Source organism: Leptonychotes weddellii, chromosome 7 (genome assembly GCF_054177405.1).
Source record: "Leptonychotes weddellii isolate Sample4059 chromosome 7, ASM5417740v2, whole genome shotgun sequence".
In the NCBI taxonomy this organism is placed as follows: Eukaryota; Metazoa; Chordata; class Mammalia; order Carnivora; family Phocidae; genus Leptonychotes; species Leptonychotes weddellii.
In genome coordinates, this window is record NC_138375.1 from 46,744,519 (window position 1) to 46,764,766 (window position 20,248).

Here is a 20,248-nt window from a genome sequence, read left to right on the forward strand (position 1 = left end):
TAGCCAAATATTGAACTAGTTCTGCTCTCCTGATTTATTCCATCTTCTACCATTTTGTAGATATTTTAAGGCATTCATCAGGTATTCCCAGAAGCCTTTTGGACTTGCCGAGTCAAATTTAACTTTCCAAGTGCCCTTTATTGCTCTTGTATGACAGTTTCAAGACCTGTCCTGAGGTGTGGACTGTTTTGTCTAAGGCTGTATTTGGAAATGTTCCTCTTTAAATATGGGATTTGGAACCAAACCAATATTCTACACATGGTCTTTTCAACTGAGCCCAGCTGGCTTACAGCTGGATGCCTCTGAGCCCAACCAGGCCTAGGGAGGCAGGCTCTCCTTCGCTGTTTTTCTCCACTGGTGCTGAGCCCCTCTGGGCATGTTAATGCTTCTGTTTCTGTTGGAATCTGGGTGCCCTGGCCATGACAAGACTCTCTTTCACAGAAAAAGAGATGTGACTGGAATTTTGCTTTTCTTTTTTGACTTCACAAAAGTCCCTGAGGTGGATGAGGGTTTGAGGTCTTCTTTCCTTCTTTGGTGCCCTCTGGAGAACCCCAAACAAGCCCTCCTAAGACTCTATTGTTCTTGTCATAAAAGATCCATGCAGAGGACTCCCCTAATCCCCTGAAATGAGTGTGCTTTCATCTGGAAGGCCAATCAAGGGAAGGTCTGATCTGAGTCTATAAGATAACCAGGGACATTAGTACTGGGGAGCATCTTGCCATGCTAAAGACCCACACGTTCCTGTGGCTCTAGAAACACAGTAAAGAAGCCACTGGTATAATCAATCCATGGGCAGTATCATCCAAATGACTAATGAGACCACTTCTGAGGATTTGGGGAGCAATGCATCTGTAGCATTTTAGTAATAGTGCTTCTTTCCATGGAAAGACATTTAACACACTTCTAAACACTTTTTGATTCCATCAGCTTATTTTATCACTTATTTTTCCTGTAAAGAATAGGAACAGTACACCCTGTATTTTTTTCTCAGTGGCATTTCAGAAATATACTTATCTGTTTGTTTATTGATATATTTAGGGTGGCTACTCCTCCATCAGGGATGTGAATATTACTGTCAAATAATTCATTGTCCTTCTGCTGATTCAGGGAAGGATTTGTTTTTTCTTCAGAGTAGCCCTGAGAACACCTGTTAAATGTTCAAGTATAAGGCTACTTAAAGGAACTGGAATGGCCCATACTCTCCGTGGGAGAAGGTATCTCACAGAGTCAAAGAAAGATTGTCCTTCTTATTGCTTTTGTTGTTGTTGTTCTTTTTGAGGGGGTGCTTAAAACAAAACAAAAAAATTCCTAAATATTGCAGCAAGATTGCTCCAAGGAATAAAGGATTATCACTCAACTTGTACACATTCTTCCCCAGCTTTGACTTCTGTGTCCTATCAGATAATGCCTTTGGGGATGGTGGGTATCAGTTGATTCCTATAATCTCAACACTCTGTCTGGTATTTGAAATTGAGTTTAGTGAAAATGCCTTTGACTCTGAGCATTATCCTGATTGCCAATACTTCCAGAGCACACTGGTTCAGAAGATTTGCAAATGCTAGTTGGGATTGCTGCATACATAGGCATATCAGAGGCAAGGCCAACATACCCTTATCCTTGAACACGGAATCTCATTCTTCCCTCTTCTTTTTTTTTTTTAATAAAAAGATTTTATTTATTTATTTGACAAAGAGAGAGAGAGCGAGCACAAGCTGGGGGAGCAGCAGAGAGAGAGGGAGAAGCAGGCTCTCCGCTGAACAGGGAACCCGATGTGGGGCTTGGTCCTAGGACCCTGGGATCATGACCTGAGCCGAAGGCAGACGCTTAACTGACTGAGCCACCCAGGCGCCCCTCATTCTTCCTCCTTCTAGTAAAGGACTCCACTGCTTATTATGGGATCTGGGTTATTAAGGTGATGGAAGATGGAAGGTTATGGAGATGAGCTTATGGCATATGCATTTTTATAAGCAGTCACTTCTGTGAGCTGGGCTGGAGTGTTGTCAATTCCCATTGGGATGATACGTATAATGAGGTCAGGGAGCCACCCAAGATGCTGTAAGTCAGACCAGTCTCTGATTTCTATTATTCATTAGAGCTTAAGGAAGTCACTGCCTTACTAGTAACAATCACTTCTGTCTTTCCTTTAGGTTAATCCTCTCTTCCTTAGGATGATGTGTGGCAGTAAAGAAAAATTCTTAGTCCCTGTTGTAGGCATACCCTCAAGAAAGAGACTGCCCATCTTTGTGAGTGTGCACCTCAAACAGAGGCACATATGCCTTGAGGCACACAGCCTATTACATGTGTCTGGGATAATGAAGCTACGGAATCAACATGATTTTGGGATGGTTTTAAAAACCGTGTGTGTGTGTGTGTGTTTGTGTGTAGAGATATGGTTTAGTAATTTAGCTGGTACATAATTTGATGAATTATATTTATATTATCCCAAACATAGTTATGTTATAGAATCAGAGTCAAATTTTAAAGGAATTTTGGGGGCTAAAAAATGAGACATCAGGGTAAAAAATGAGACATTTCATTCTTTGACTTGGCCACTTAGCGCTGGTCTCTTGGTCCTCTGGGTCCATTTTGTCTCCCCAACCATAAGGAGTATGAGTATGTCTGTGGAAAAGGCAAGGATGCACAGCCCAAGGGGGTCCAGCCAGAGGAAGTGATGAGTGGCTGAACCCAGTTGACGTGGAAAAGCAGCGTGCCCCTGCATTGAGTGACACCCAGATGTGGCCAGCAGCTGGCTGGGTGCCACCTGAGGAAGTCATTTGGAACAGCTGCCTCAGGTGGATGAGTCCATACGCTCTTGATCACCTCCCTGCTCAGTGAGTCACACCTGGGAACCAACTGCTATTTTAGTTTCATGGGATGGTTACTGCTGTTTAAAAATAAGACAAATCAACATGGCTTGGGATGAAGACTCCATCTGGCAGATTCTGCTTCAAGGAGAAATTAAGTGGTGCCGTGCTAAATGGCTTTCTGAGAGGAGACAGGGCTTATTAAGAGGGAAATAAACAGCAAGAGAGGTTTGTGGCCAACTGGATGCCATGGGGAAGCAGGTGAAAGGAGGGGAATGGGGGAGGAGAGGATGCTTAAGGCTCCATTTCTCAAGTGTGTGGGTTTTACAAAAAGAGTTTCAAGGAACTAGAGTAGAGAGGATTTATCAGGAGGTTTAGTTGTCTGTGGGACTTCTTATTCAAAACAGGATGATGAGCTTCCTTCTAGAAGCTTGAATGCCAGACATAGAATGGTCAGCATTACTACCCCAGGGTGAAAGAGGAATGCCAGGGAGAATGAATGTAGTGTAGGGGTTAAGAGTGGGTTTGAACTCCAGCTTCACAGCTTATTACCCATGTGACCCTGGGCAAGTTATTTAACCTCGTGGAGCCTTTGTTTTTTCAGTTGACAGTAATGTGTGCGCTTGCCTCAGAGGGTTGTTGAAAGGATTGGTGACATGACCCATGAAAGGGACTGAGCTCAGGGCTTTGCACTTGGTAAGTACTCAATAAATACAAGCTTCTTTGATGATGATGATGATGACGACGACGACGACATGATTATTAATATCATGGTGAGTGCTAACCCCCTGCTCTGCCAGCCCTAGCACTCTCTCCTTCATGCAGTTGGGACACCCATTTTATGCCCATGATTGCCTTTTATGGTGTGGGCCCAGCTATACAATATACAAACACAGGAAACTCTAAAAATTGAATCCTTTTCCCCAAGTTCAGAAAAGAGGGACTCCATCCAGCTGATTGAAGACTTAGGGCTCTGGCTACTGGCACAAACTCCCAGAAAAGCATATCCTTAAAATCAGTGCTGCCCAGCAAGTTCATTTGCAGATGTTGACACACTGATTCTAAAGTTGATATAAAGAAGCAAAAGACCCAGAATAGCCAACACTATTAAAGGAGAACAAAATTGGAGGACTATTGCTACCTGACTTCAGGACTTCAAACGGCAGTAATCAAGACAGTGTGGTATTGGTGAAAGAAAAGATAAACAGATCAATGGAACAGAAGAGAGAACTCAGAAATAGACATATATATAATCAACTGATCTTTGACAAAGGACCAAAGACAATACAATGGAGCAAAGATAGTCTTTTCAACAAATGGTGCTAGAACTGGATGTCCACAGACAAACAAATGAATTTAGACACAGACCTTACACTCTTCCCCCATATTAACTCAAAATGGATCATAGACCTAAATGCAAAACACAAAACTATAAGACTTTTAGAAGTTAACAGGAGAAAATCCAGATGACCTTGTGTATGGTGATGACTTTTTAGATACAACACCAAAGGCACTATCCATGAAAGAAGTAATTGATAAGCTGGACTTCATTAAAATTAAAAACCTCTGCTCTGCAAAAGGAAATGTCAAGAGAATGAGAACACAACCACAGACTAGGAGAAAATACGTGTCTTACAAAAGACACATCTGATAAAGGACTGTAATCCAAAATATACAAATAACTTAAAACTCAACAATAAGAAAATAAACAACCCAATTAAAAAATGGGCAAAAAAGCTGAACAGACTCCTCACCAAAGGAGATATACAGTTGGCAAATAAGTATATGAAAAGATGTTTTGGATCATATGTCATCAGAGAAATGCAAATTAAAACAATAAGAAACCACTACACACTTATTAGAACAGCCAAAATCCAGAATTCTGACAACTCTGAATGCTGGCAAGGATGTGGAACAATAAGGACCCCTATTCATTGCTGGTGGGAATGTGAAATGGTACAGCCATTTTGGAAGAAAGTTCAACAGTTTCTTACAAAACTAAGCATACTTTTATCACATAATCCATCAGTCATGATCCTTGGTATTTACCCAGAGGAGTTAAAAACTTATGTCCATACAAAAACTTGCACATGGATGTTTAGAGCAGCTTTATTCATAACTGCCAAAATTTGGAAGCAAGCAAGATGACCTTCAGTAGGTAAATGGACAATCTGTGGTATATCCAAACAATGAAAATATTAATCAGCACTAAAAAGAAATGAGGTGTCAAGCCACAAAAAGACAGAGAGGAGCCTTAAATGCACATTACTAAGTGAAAGAAGTCAATATGAACAGGCTACATATTGTTTGATTCCAACTATGTGACATTCCAAAAAGGCAAAACTATGGAGACATAAAAAGATCAGGGGTTTCCAGGGGTTGGAACGGGGTGGGACGGGGAAAGATGTAAAGGCAGAGCACAGAGGATTTTTAAGGCAGTGAAATGATTCTGTAGGACACGATAGTGATGGATACATGTCACTATACATTTGTCCAAATGCACAGAATATATAACTACCAAGAGTGAGCTGTAATGTAAACTATGGACTTCGGGTGATTATGATGTATTGTGACAAATGTAGCACTCTGATGGGGGATGTTGATCAGGAAGAAGGCTACGCCTGAGTGGGGGCTAGGGGTATATGAGAAATCTCTGCACATTTCCCTTAATTTTGCTGTGAACCAACCTAAGACTGCTCTAATAAAAAATAAAGTCTTAATAAAAAACAAGCAAACAAACAACAAATCAGGACTGAAGGGATTTGATGGATTTTCAGTTCTATTCCTATTATTCAGGTAAGGAGATTGAGGCTAGGAGTGACCTGGCCAAGGTGCACAGTAACAAAGTTTGCACTGGAACCTCTACCCTTTCCATGGTGCCAAGGAAGAGACCCAGGGCCCTGTGGCTGGCTCAGGAATCCTTGTAATGCCCAACGGTTTTGCCAGTGGTGTGTTGAGGCGACGCAGTACCAGGGAGTGGTTAAAAGCTTTGGAGTCAGGTGAGCCTGATTTGAAACCTGGAACTATTGCTTACATGTGGTGTTGCCCTGAATCCACTGCTTAACTGTCTGACCCTCAATTTATTCATCTGTCAAATAGGACAACTAAAATATATTCTATAGGTTATAGTGAGAGCTAACTAAAATAATATATGAGAAGTGTTTAATGACTGCAAAGCAAATGGCGTTTACTGCTGCTATGATTATCATTGTAGTTATTATTAGCTTGGAGCAAACAGGGTCACTGCTGTGGAGACAGTAGACTAGAGACAGTGTAGGTCTATTTTTATCATCTCATATGAATGAGGTGTTTTCTTCCCCCCCCCCCCCGGGGGAGGAAACTGGCAAGAGGGTATAGAAGATTTGAAAAGGGACAAAGGGATAAAGGGTTGTGTGGCCTCTGTCCCTGACCTGGCTCCAGGAAATGGAACAGAAGCTAAAGCAGTTATATTAAAGACAGCCTGAGCCTGGGTCATGAGTGCCCCCTGCCTGGCTATTCCTTGCCCTCTGCATCCACCTGTCAGCTACAGACCAGAGTGACAGGGCTTCAGGCTTATAGGACTAAGAAAAGTACCAGAAGGGGACAGTGGAGGCCAGAGGAGTGGTGGGATACCTTGATTTCTGCCTTGGCTGGAAATACTGGGGGACACTGTGATATTCCCTATATCTAAGGATGCTTGGGCATATCTGGGGAGACTTGAAATTAGGGTGGGAGGACATGTCCCAAATCAGCAGTTTGGGGCTAAGTATCACTGGGGTATATGTATTAATGTGACCTCACCTAGAGGCCAACGAGGCCTAACACAACCAGTCACATTTTTTATTAAAGTCTTTCTTTATACTGAGAGTCCCAGCTTTGTACTGAAGCTCCAAGGGATAGTCCACTCCTTGACCTCTTTGTGCACGTGACCGTCACACATAGAAAGCAGAAATGAGCACGGAAAGGCACAAAGCAGTGATGGCCATGGAAACACCATGCTTGAGGACAAGAGACTCACGAGGGCAATCCATCAAGGTCACATTCACAGATTAAGGAGAAGCAGCCTGGAGGTACTAAAGGCATGAGATGTTACCCCAAATGCCCTCCCTCGAGCCTCTGCATATCCAAATGCTACCTTTCACTTCACGGCTGGGCACTGAACATTAGTGGTGCACCTCTCGTTGCCCCATTTCCTGATACACTGTGGTCTTATTGCCTAACTGATGTATCTTTTACTTTCAACAATGTAATAAAATTGTGGAGAGCTAGGATGACCCCTGAGCCTTATATTTCTGTTCCTACATAGGGTCTGGTGGGGATGACTAGCATATGCGGAAGTGTTTGGTAAATATTTAGTAACTGATTCTGTGTAGATTTGTCTTGAACATGAGGCAGCAGAAGGGAAGCTTTTCCTAACCTTTAGCCATTTTAACATCCAATCTATCTCTTTTGGTTATGGACTCACCGGAGGAGACTTCTGATAATATACAATACAACACAACACAACACAATATAATATGCTTATCTACCTTCAGTCCAGCACTTAAGCTACATTACTATTTAGCTGCCTAATAATGAAACAACTTTTATTATTACCATTATCTCCATTTCACAGATGAGAAAGCAGGCCCAGAAAGGTTATCTAACTTGCATAAGGTGACATAGGTGTGTCTACCAGGACATATAAGTGACAGCCATGGGAGCTTCATGGCTTGATGTGGTCTCTTGGTTCTGTTTGGGAGTGAGGTATGAAGCAGATGAAGCCTCAGAAGCTGGTGACCTAAACAACTGGAGCTGGGTTGAAAATAGGAGCCTCACCTTTTAGAATTGTGAGCTCCTTAACAGAAGCTATAAATCCTCACCTGCCAAAATATAAATCATGCCTATTGACATGAGGGCAGAGCTTCAGGGACACCTGGGTTCTTGTTTTATGACTCTTCCATCCATTGAGTTTTGGAGAAGACCTAATGCATTCCATCCTGAAATGACAAGTTGAATTGGCCCAAATAGTTTATGGCCTTCTGTGAGCTCAGGGGAGGCAGTGGGAATAGGGTGGGTGCTTGTACAATTGACGCTTCAGAGCTGAGCCTAGTTTGCTGATGCCAAATGCAGAGCAAAGATGTGTGGGATGGACGCAATGGGCTGCTGATCTGTAAACTCCTGCCAGGGGTGCTTTTCATGGTCATGCTTCAGATGACACTAGATGTTTCTCTGTTGTCTGCATTTTTCAGATTCTTCCCTCAGGCCCATTTTGTTACGTTCAAGAGCTTGGAGTTCAAGTTCTTTAGCTAAAGAGTTTGTCTTTTCTCATGTGGTTTCAAACGCCAGCCAATGGCATTTCTTCTTTAATCCTCTTGGGCCAAGCTCCTGGTAACTCCTGGCTATCAAGATTAGAGAACTCTCTTCAGCAATATTTTAGCTAACATTTTCTGAGTGCTACTGAATGTCAGGCACTATGCTAAGCATTTTACATACATTCTCTCATTTAGTACCCACAGCAACCTGGGGAGATAGTTTTAGAGTGAAGGTGTGTTTATGTGTCTTGATGTTAGAATAACCCTGGCAAAACCTGAATTCTGTCTTATCAACCATCTCATCTCCTTTGGGTTTCCCAAAGAGCTGTTATTTAGAGGAAAGAATAGTGAAATAGGTCCCAAACAGCTGCCTTATTAATAGCTACACAAATAAGATATTCTAATACATGCTCTATGTTAGAAGTTGGGTTGGACAAAGTGCCCTTGGCTCTGGGCTAATTGAGGCCATCTGGATCCTTTGCCTGAATATAAGTGTTGGTGTGGGTGTGCTCAGGTACTCTGTGAAAAGGGAGGAGGGGGAAAGAGGGCTAGGTTCCAGAGGGGTTTCTTAATTTCAGGTTTCAAATTCTGCCACAGAGAATAGAAATGAGAGAGCAGAGCCTTGTTTTTCAATACTAAAATTAGTGATTCCTGCCTTGCGTGTGTGGGGAGTGTAGCATGAAAGTTAAAGACTCAGGCTGGGCCTGGCAATGAAAAAATTAGAGTTGAAGTCACTGGAAATTAAGAAAAAAATTACTTAGTACTACTTATGGTGCAGACAGGGAGTTAAACAGTTTATAAAGATGATCTCATTCCATCCACAGGACCCTAAGAATTAGGTGCTAGTACTGTTCCCACTTCACAGAGGTTGAAAGGAAGCCTCAAGTGATCAAGTCACTACATATAGTCCCAGCTGTAGTAAGTGGCACTTCTGGGACAACCCTAGGTCTGAGGCCAAAGTCCTTGGTGCCAAGCATCCAGTAAAAGGTCACATTTTAAATGCCATTGTTGAGACTCATTTTTCCTCCTCCTTTGGCACGCACGGTATTGTTGTTTCTGTAGCTCTGTTATTTTCAAGCCCCCTTGCATGTCAACTGTGCATCTTTTCACAAAATATACCATAGAGATTATGATCACTATTTAAAGATGAGGCAAATGGGGCCCCAACTGCTTTAGTGGCTTCACTGGTATCATACTGTATGTTAGGGGCACACCCAGATCAGGACTTCTGGTTTCCGCATTCTCAGGCTTTCCAGTGGGGGCTCTGCATGACAGGCGACTGACATACAAATAAAAACAGGTTGCAGGCCAGGCTTCTTTCTTCCCAGGAGAGCCGGTCACTGCTGGGAAATCAGGCCCTCAGTGCCATGCTGTCCGAAGACTGGCTACTCTCCTGTAGCATCTGTTATAGCAGCTACCTGACTTCCAAGAAGGTATTAGTAAAAGAGCCAGAATTTTAAAATTTCTAATCTGAGCCATGCTTCTAAATTTCTGACATTTCTTGATCCCGGTCTTTTGATGCCAGTAGAAGTCACACATTCAACCTTTAGTTGACACATGAACAGGCTATGAGCTAAAATGTGTTTCCTCTGCCTGTTTAAATGCTGCTCATATTCTGATGCCTCCTGAAATGTCACCTCTTCAGAGAAGCCTTCCCTGGGCCTTGATGTTTTCTGCAGGCAGATGCATCACCTCATCCCCTTAATGACTGTGGCCCTTTGTACATAGGCATGGGACACTGTGGCTGTTTACAAGTTCCTTGTGATCACTGGACTGAGAGCCCCTGGGGTATACTCAGGGTCACTAGATCCCGAATGAACATTTGGGAACAAATGAGTGCTCAGCTGCTGCTGAGACATTGGAGGGCTTTAGTTTCATTATAATATGGGGATGAACCCCATCATAGATCTCAGTTCACACCCGTGCTTCCTTATTGCATGTTTTCTGAATACAAATAAAAATTTACTAAGCCTACTAATGGAAGGACAGAAATCTCTTGCTGGGTATGGTTCCTAGATTCATTAAACTGAGCCCTGGGAGAAAGCAAGCTAATACAATTCTGAAGCTAATCTCTTCTTGAAGTCATTCCATAAATCTGATTAATGGGTCACCTTTAGACCACAAGCACAGTTGCTATATTAAAAGAAAATGCTCTAATAGGATTGTAATTCTGTTAACAAGGCTTCTGCTGTTTGCAAAAGGAGTCTCTCACAGTATAAACAAGTCTGGGCTGCATGATGCATGGGATTGGGTTGAGCAAAATTCTAAGGGCCCTAGTATTCAATTACACTCGTGTGTATGTGTACACACACACACACACACACACACAGAGGCATCATTTCTCAAATGTGTGAATCTGAGACAAAATGGATAGAACTAGTGCTTGAGATATAAGCTCTTATGTTATTTTCAAAAAACAAATTGTCCTCTTGGATCTTGTATTCTTTGCCTGACATCCTATCATGTGTCATCGATATTTGGCAAAAGGAAATGTCCTTCAGCATCCATCAATTAAGGTAATAACTAACACTTACCTAGAATTTCCTAGCTTCCTATTCTGGGGTCTTTTATAGAATCAATTCATTTCAGAGTTGGAAGAACCTTACTGATATATAGTACAGAATGTCCCCAAGAGTATATGCTCCTGTTAATATGTGCAAAGCAATTTACAAAAAGTCTAGGTTCAAAAATATTTTAAGATGATGGTATTGAGTACATAGAGGTGGCCTCTCCAATATCTGTTCCCCCTTCTCTTAGAAACTACCTTTTTTTTTTACATTGGGTTTTACATCTTGTCTGGGTAGCACATATGCTTTCAGGGAAATTGTCTTCATGCTAAACTGTGGTTTAGTTAAATTTAGTTCGCATAATCCCATCTTCTGCTCACAGAGATTGGTTCAGGGATAGGTATGTGACCCATTGGGGTCACTGAGGTGTGAGAAGGGTCTGGAAAGTAAGCTTCCTTGACCTTGCAAGAATGCTCCCAGAAGTGCCTTTCTTTTTCCCTTTGTGAGTTACCACATGTAGATATGAAGGCTGGAGCTGCTGCAGCCATTTCATTGCCATGAGGGAAGTCTGCCTGGGACCAAGATGATTCAGAGGGGACTGAATGAAGAGTACAGCTAAGTGCTAGATCTAGAATGCAGACTGAACTATACCTGATCACCTGCCCACTGCAGAACATTTGTAGTGACTTAAACCAACAAGTCTGTTTGTTGTTTATATTTGAGTTGGTTTCTGCTCTTTACAGCAGAGAGTATTTCAGCAGACAAACTGAGTTAAACAAAATTGGACAGGTTACTTAGGGAGGGTCCTCCTAGGACTTTTATTATGTTGATGTGCATTGTTAGATTCAAGAGAAACATCAAGTATGTCCTATTTCTCAAATTTATTTGGTTGTAGATTCTGTTCTTTCAGAGCCCATTTTACAGGACAAGATCTAGTCTGACTCCCAAGTCTTACAAAGGTGGAAACTGAGATCCAGGGATTTAAATGACTTTTCTAAGCTATTAGTAGTCAGTCACAGATCTGGGCCTCAAGTTTAGACCTACTGAATACCAGGCCTACAGTCTCACTTCAAAGTCATACCCCATCACTGCCCAAAGAGGTTAAGACGTTCTCTCACTGAAGATGAATCTCAAAAGAAGAATCTAATTATTCTTTTGCAGAGACTCCAGATTCCTAGGACTAGATACTAAAGCAAAGTTTGCAAATTAGGGGCTCACAGGCAAAATAAGAACTTCAGGCCAAACAAAATAGGCATGAAGTATTTGAAAAAATTATATTAGATTATTTCATTTAAATATCAGGTTTTTTAATATAAAAATATTAACTTCTAAGTTCCTTTAATAAAATTCAGACAATCTGGCAATACTAGGTTATATTTCCACATGGTGCCCAGCTCTGCTTCCTGATATGAGAACATGGGTCCCCCTGTTTGCCACAGTGCTCACCATTCCCTAGCTCATCCTAGCACTGATGTTGAAGATCAGTTCCCATTTATTAGTACACAGATAATATTGCTTTTCTTTTTGTATCTTTTCTTTTTGTATTAGACTTTTTGTATCTTTTCTTCTTGTATTAGTCTGTTTCATTCATTTAATTACTTGCCTGGCCCTGTAGTCAATTATTTTGCTATATTGAAGAAGGTAAAATTCACCAAACTGAGATGTTAATATATGTTAGAAAAAATCTCCAAGGTTAAGTAAGTTTGGAACAACACTGAGTTAAGGATGGGCAGATTTCTTTACTGTGTCTCTTTTCTTAGTTCCCTCATGGAACATGGGTTAGGAGGGCCAATATATTATTTTTTGATCCTGAATGTCTTTTTTTCAGGGACTGTCTCTTTGTCACTATTATTCCACTGAATACACTTTGGGAAATACTGCTACTATAAAACCTCTTATGTCCCTCGCTGCCAGTGAACCTGTGGACCAAGGTCTCTTTTTGCTAGGATTGCTATCACCTTGGTTTTTTCCTGTTCCCTGGAAGCTATTTTGAGAAGAGAACAACAGCCTGGCCTGTGTCAGACCAGTTCCCAGCCCAGGTCAGTCTAGGGTCTGATCAACACTGAGATTATCCCCAAGAACAGGCCCATGATTCTAGGCCCATGCTTAGGGCAGGGGATTTCTGGCAGATCAGGGAGAATAGGATCAGGCTAATTGAGGTCCACACTCATTCTTCCCTAAAGAACCAGTTTCCTGGCTCACCACTGTGTGTCTTCTCTGAGAAAAACAACAAAGGAGAAAAGTAGCAAACAAAAAGTGATGGGGTGGATTGGTTGACAGTCTCTTCAAAGAAAGGCAACCTGACAATTATTTTCCCTCTTTTTATAATTTTATTATTCAAAGGTGAGGAATGACTAAATCTCATCTCTAGGTGTTCAGTGTGCTAACAATCAAGACAATTAGATTTAGCTGAACACACACACACACACACACACACACGCTTCAGATTAACTTTTTAGACATGGAACAGTGGCCCTGCAAGCAAAGAGACCAGAAGCACATCTGATGCTGAGGGAGGGCATTGAGTTTTTTGTAGAGGTGCCCTGGAGACAAATGAGTCCTTTGTATTCAATGGTCTCTTATAAACGCTTCCATCAGCCAGCTCCAAGTTGGTCACCCTCCATGTCCCTGGGGAAGAGAACCCCTCCTTTGAAGGAAGCCCCTAAATAGCTGCTGTGCACACCTTGAAGCCAGCCCCTCTCATTCTAGGAATGACGAGAGGGACTGCAGAACATCCGCTGGGTTGGGGTTGATAAAGTCAGAGGGATGGTGCTCCTTGAAAGAGATGGACGTTTTCCTTATCTGCCAAGAAGGCAAGCCTTCCCCTGCTAGGGACTCAGTCCTCAAAGGCTTTGGATTGCTAGCCCAGAAAGCGCTCAATCAGGGCGGTTGCTCTGTAAGCCCAGACTTGACTCCCTTGCTTCTTTGTTGGCTACATGTGCAGTCATAAAGTTAAGACCTACAATAACTCTTATCTTTTTCTCTTTCACTAGAGAAAGATATGGATATGGCTGACCAAGAGAATGTCCTTTCCCGAACAACCCTCAATGGAACCTTTGTAAAACAACAGCATGTCTAAAATTACTTTAAATAATGTGGCAAGACAGGTGGTTCACCGTTTTTGCTTTTGTTGGGACAACATCAAAGAGAAATCTTAAGGAAAGCCTTGATGATGGAGCTAACATGAGTTTTACATTTGAAAAATAAAGCAATTGCAGCTTGCGTACTGAACATTTATTATATATCAGGCATAGTGTTAAACACTTCCCGATGATGCAATTCTCATGATCACCCCAGGAAAGGTTTCAATTTTGTAGATGATAAAACGAGGCTCAGAGAGGTTGGGTCACCTGCCTAACATCATGTAGTTAATGAGTGATTTGACTCAGGCAGTGTGTTCCAGTTCATCTAATTCAATGCTCTACTGCTCTCCTGAAAAATAGTCATGCCTCTTCTGTCCAGAGGTCTCCAAATATGCTCCAGTGTGCTCATAGTCACACTGGACTAACAGTGGATGAGAATTTATGCAAAATTCTTAAATGTTAAACATATTTGAAACACCAAAGAAAATGCCACATAATAAAGACCTCTTAATTTTAATAAACAGTGGATTCAAGGGGTGCCTGGGTGGCTCAGTCTGTTAAGTGCGTGACTCTTGTTTTTGGCTCAGGTCATCATCTCAGGGTTGGGAGATCAGCCCTGCCTTGGGCTCCGCGCTCAGTGCAGAATCTGCTTGTCCCTCTCCCTCCCCCTGCTTGCACTCTCTCTCTCTCTCTCTCAAATAAATAAATAAATAAATCCTTTAAAAAAATAAACAACGGATTCAAGCTTTTTTTTTTTTTTTAAATCTGGTTTTTGGTTTTAGATCATAATTCTGACTGTGGAGAATTAAACAGCTTCACTGAAATAAAGTAATTCTATCTCCCTAATCCATCTCCTCTATAAAAGGTAGCAGTAGTGGCAACAGTCACAGAAAGATCAGAGCTATAGGCCCACAAGATTCCCCAGTGGGTTTTGCTTTACCTGCTATAGACGATACACTCTTGGTTATTGATCACTTTATCAGATTTGTACCTCCGGAGGTCTTCCCAAGCATCCTTGATGGCGGTGACTGCCAGAATGATACAGATAGGTATCATGCTCACCTCAGGCTGGAAAGCATTGACCACGGGGACAAAATTCAGAACCACAATGCCCAGAAAATAGAGATTGGCAAAGCGGTGTAGCTGTTCAAAGATGTTCTTGGGTATGAAGGACAACATGGTGTACTTGCTGGTCTTAATTTGATTCCCACAATAATGCCTGTTGGGATTCTCTTTGTAGGACGGTCCTTCAAAGGGCAGGTTGGAGACTACCACTCGTTTCTTGTCTTCTTTTCTTTTCCACCTTTTCTTCCCTTCCTTTCTCATCTCTGCTCAATCCGTCTCTTTAATTCTCATAGCACGGCACATGAGTTCCCCGTAAAAAAGTTTTTTCGCTAATCAGTTCCATTGTTGAGCTGCCAGTGAGTCATGTCCCTGACATCTTTTACTTGCCTTCTCTGCTGGAAATTTCTCTCTCTTCTTTCAAAAGGAAAATTAAAAATAAAAAGCTGGTTTACAAACACCAGGTGAGAAATGACAAGGAAAAAGCTTGCAGAGAACAGGTGTACACCTGCCAGGCCACTTCCTTCTACCTGTTGAGACTCCTCCTGTTGGAATATCGACGTCACCCACGGGGATCTTCCTTTTCCACTCAGGCAGCCAAGAACAGGTGTGCCAACTCTAGGTCCTAAAACCTACCTGGTTAAGTTTTAAAAACAAGAAGCCTCAGATGCTTTAAAAGTGTTACACATTTTCTTGTTTGGGAGACACTGCCTGTCACTCTCCAAAGAGCTGCTCTTAAACTTGGTCTCCCAAGAGGATCCAGTCAATTCTAGACATCAATTCTTGAGGTTTCAACCCTACTCTTAATAATGGAACATTCCTGTATTTAATAATTTGAGTGTTTACACATGTTAAATTAAGGTATCTAAACCTCAGCACTACTGACATTATTTGTTGTGGAGGGCTATCCTGTATATTGTAAGATGTTTAGCATCATCTTTCTGCCTTTATCCACTACATGCCACTGGCAAATTCCTTCCCTATATGGCAGCCAAAAATGTCTCCAGGCATTGTCAAATGTTCCCTGCTGGGAAAAACTGCCCAGGTTGAGAATCACTGAATTAAGTGAACTTAAGAAAATAAAATGTGAGAAAAGAGACCAATCCTTTGAAAATGCTGATGAGCTTGCATATCCTATTGGCAAGAAAGCAAACAGAAGAATGATTTCTCTTACCTTTCATATATCCAGATGTTGGAGCAGTTGATCTCTCTATCAAAACGATGTCTCTTGAAGTCCTCCATGCCATCCTTGACCATGATGATGAACAGCACAATGGCCAATGGTAACATGGTGATTTCTCTGTGGAAAACTTCCATGGAGGGCATCCAGTTCAGAATCACCAGGAACAGGAAATAGAGGTTAGCCCATCTGGAAGGAGCAAGCAAAGTGTGAGTGAAAACCATGGAGAGGAAAATATACTTTCCACACTATTTCTTCCCTACTGTTGGCCTTTACCAACAAAAATGACATTCTCTTTTAGTGTCACCTGGAATTATAGTAAGGGCTTGGAAGCCAAATCCCAGACATATTCAAATGCAAATTGTTCACTAGTTGTGTGACCTTCTGGAGCTTGTTTCAACTTGTATAAAATGGGGATAGTACTAACTACTTTAAAGAGCTCATATAAATATTACAAAGGATAATATTTGTTACATACACAGTAGAGGGTTCTCAATCATAATAGTTGCTCAATAAATGATAGCTTGTAATAGTAATTACAAAATTTAGGATGATATCTATTGATATATTTTGCTTTATAAATAAAAGATGATCTTGCATGTATTATCTTGAAATTATGGCTTACATTTTTAAGTTTTTCAAGTGCATCTTGCTCCTTCTTGCTACTATGCCTTTGCACATGAAGGTCTGTTGGCAGGAACATTCCCCTGGCTCCCTTCCTGATTTCTGTTTTTACCCAGTTAATGCATTCTCTTCTTTCAGGTTATATTTCAATTATCACTTCCTCCTGGAAGACTTTCCTGACTTTCTTAACTAGGCCAGATCTCCCTCTTATTCACTCTAAGATCACCATATACCTCTCCTTGGAAGTATCTATCTAAGTCCTAATTTTATATCAATTTATATAATTCTTAAAATTAATGTCTGTCTCTTTCACTAGAAAATACAGTCGGGACAATCTCATTTCTTCCCCTCATGTATCTCTAGCAGCTAATGCATGGCCTAACACAGAGTAGAATCTAATATTTATTGAATGAATGAATGAGCAAATGAATGACAGGTCTTTTCAAGGTTTATGCATTTGGGTATTAAAGGCTATGTGGCCCAGAGGGCAGCATCTTTGTTGCAGAAATACTGGCAAATACTTGGTTAAAGCACATATTACTTGGCCAAGTGGTTGTGTACCTATGAAACTGCTCAAAGAGATTCTGAGGCAAGAAGGTGAGGAAGGTATATTTGGTCGTGCAGATTCTGTTGCTGGAGTATTTCCGGGAGACCTCGGCCCAATCTTGGTGGCACATGCTGTTGTTGGGGAACACGACCCGCTGCTGTGTCAGGTTGTAGCTTTGCCTCCTTTTGTCTTGGGACAACAGTGGTGTGGCTTCTGATGGAGACTGGGGGAGGCCATCTCTGACTCGCCACTGCCACCGGTGCCAAGATGAGTCCACTGAGAAGGCCATTTCTGGCAGCAAGCTATGGTCTGAAAACAGACACAGGAAGTTGCCATGGTCAGAAGAAAATATGGCTCACCCACTTGTCCACCTATCCATCCAAGGTAGATTCTGGGATACAATGTGAGCCAAATATGTTCAGTCCCTATAAACCATATGTTCAAGAGTGAGAGACATAAAGCAAATAATCATAAAAATAATATACAACTAGCACTGTGATAAGTACCACGAAAGCATTTAAGATACGGGGAGGGTGCTGATGACCTTGTTAGGCCTATCAGGAAAAGTATGGCCCTGTGGGCTATGACCCCCAGAGGTCAGAATGCTATCTGTGGCTTGTTCCTAAAACTGAGCTGTCCCTTCACCTTCACAGTCTTCAGTGTCCTCACTGTAGTATGAGGAAAACTAGTCTTATTCTACTTTTTTCACAAGCTTTTTGTAAGCAATGAATTACATAGTACATAAAAGTATGCTGAACCATATCTTAAAGGGAAAGGTATTCTCTAGCTCTAAAATTTCCTGGTACTGATATTTTGGAGAATGTTGTTTATGGTCAGAACCTCAAATGAGAGTAATAGGTGGGACGGAGAAGACAGTTTCTTTCCTAGGAAACTTTGGCTTGAGGTGACTGGGTTGTACAGAATGTCATTCCGTGGACCCCATTTTTTTTTTTTTAATGTAGTTGACTGGGGGTGAGGGTGGGAGACCCTTTCCTTCCTCTCCAACTCCATTTGGTGATTTCTGAAACTGAGCACTTTTTCAGACGATCCTCCTAGATGGGGGACAAATACTGCTTTATCTAGGATATTCCAGTTCCTGAGCTCTTTTAATGGAACCTATAAGCAAGCCTTCAAGTTTCCCTCTGGCCATTCTTACATGTATGAAGAGAGGTTAATAAATAATAAATAAAATATATATTTTATTTATTAAATAAAGTGAGGATATCCTGAAGGATATTATTCAAAGACATCTTTTGTAAGAAGTTATATATAATGGTGCTTCTCACTTAGTAGGCTCACAGGATGATTTTCTTTTGAATAAATGGATGAGTGAACATCAGGTATTATTAATCTTAGAATGAGCAACCTCACCTATCATTGAAAATATGATTCTTTAAAGGAGAAAAAGTTCCATTTCTAGTTTAAATGGTAATATTTTACCTTCCTGATGCCCATATGATCTGACCCTTATCATAATTCTCCTCATGAGTTTAATCAATCCAAGTGATTTTCAATCCAGAAGAGCTCTTCAGAGTCTTAAGTGAGCCCTTGTAGCAAGCATGGAAAAAATAAATGCAATTATAATGCCCATCATAATGTGACCAAAAGCAATATTATGACATATGGTAAGCCAGAAATAATATTGTGTATCTTCTTTCTCGTTATAAAAAAATGTCCCTTTCGTGAATTTTTTTATTATTGTAAAAGAAAAGGAAATGAAAAGATAATTCATGAATAGAGTTGAAAATGCAAATGAGAAATCTTGCCATGGCTAACACCATACATATCAGACTTCTCTCAATTTTAGGTAATAAGGACTTCAAAAAGGAAGACTGGATTGATATGGGAGATGCAGGTATTTTAGGCGGGGTGGTTTAAAAAGTCAATTTTTTGTATCATATTCTTTGCTTTTCTTTATTCACACGTAAAATAAGCTTTCTTAAAAATAAAGCAGATGTAGAGGGGGGAAAGACGGCGGAGGAGTAGGGGACCCTATTTCAACTGGTCCCCGGAATTGAGCTGGATATCTACCAGACCACTCTGAGCACCCACGAAACCAGCCTGAGATGTAAGAAAATCTGGATCTCTACAAACAGAATATCGCAGGCGCTTGGTTTTGAGGTACAAAGCGGAAAGCCGTGATTCTGCGGGCAGATATCGGAGGATAAACGGCAGCGGGAGGGTGCCTGGCCGTGGGGATCCTACACCGGCAGCAGGAGGGTGCCTGGCCGTGGGGATCCTACACCGCTGGTGAGCGACAGCCTCGCGCGCTGCGGACAGGCGCAGACTACAGACTGGTAGCGTCGGGAAAGAACTTTAGGGCAGCCCCGGGGTGGAGGACCAGACCGGCAGGGTCGCGCGCACTTGAACTGCAGCTCCCCGGACAGAAACCAGAGCACGGTCGTGCGCATGTGAACTGCAGCCTCCGAGTCGGAAACCCGGTGCGCAGGGGTCCCGCCGGTGAACTGCAACCTCCGGGGTGGAAACCCAAAGCGGCGGAGTCGCACGCACATGAACTGCAGTCCCCGGGACAGGACCCCAAGCGGCGGAGTGCGTGCTGCGCGAACTGGGAGTGGCTGGCGGTTTTAGAAGCACAAAGGGCAGAGACGAGCCCCGACCTGGAGGCAGGACTGGGAGCGCTGCGGAGGGGGGCACAACCCAGGCCGCTGCAGTTTATAGCAGCACGGACAGAAACGGAGACGGTGCGGCCTGGAGAGCTCACTGAAGAACGGACTGAGGTCTCTGCTCTGAGGCAGAGGGTTGGAAACGGTCTCTTCTGCTCTGACTCACGGAAGAGACGCAGAAAGCTGCCAGGGAAAGGCACCAGAGAACAAAAGCCCCAAAGACTGATTCCCCCTGAGCCCATCCCCCGCCACAGGGGGGCAGGGCAGCACCACCCAAACAGGGTTGCCTGAGTAACAGCGCGGCAGGCCCCTCCAGCAGAAGACAGGCTGGGAAAACAAGAGGCCAGCAACCCTAAGGTCCCAAGAAAACAGGTGCATCTTGCTTGGGTTCTGGTCAATAATTTGGACTCTATACATTCCCTCAAACACCGATCAACAGAATGACTAGGAGGAGGAGCCCCCAAAACAGAAAAGACTCAGAGATTATGACTTATGCTGCAGATTTACAAGTGGATGCAGATATAACCAAGATGTCGGAGATGGA

The 20,248-nt window shown here is 42.2% G+C and overlaps 1 protein-coding gene across 1 annotated transcript in view; it reads right to left on the reverse strand.

The window, feature by feature from the left end:
* ATP10B (ATPase phospholipid transporting 10B (putative)) overlaps nucleotides 1–20,248 on the reverse strand; it is a 258,651-nt gene that overhangs the window by 91,934 nt on the left and 146,469 nt on the right. Inside the window, exons 4-5 of the mRNA XM_081825802.1 lie at nucleotides 17,095–17,389; nucleotides 15,904–16,098 (exon numbers count right to left, since the gene is read on the reverse strand). Coding sequence (XP_081681928.1) covers nucleotides 15,904–16,098; nucleotides 17,095–17,369 — 470 coding nt within the window. The 5' untranslated portion in view covers nucleotides 17,370–17,389. The remainder of the gene's footprint in view (nucleotides 1–15,903; nucleotides 16,099–17,094; nucleotides 17,390–20,248) is intronic.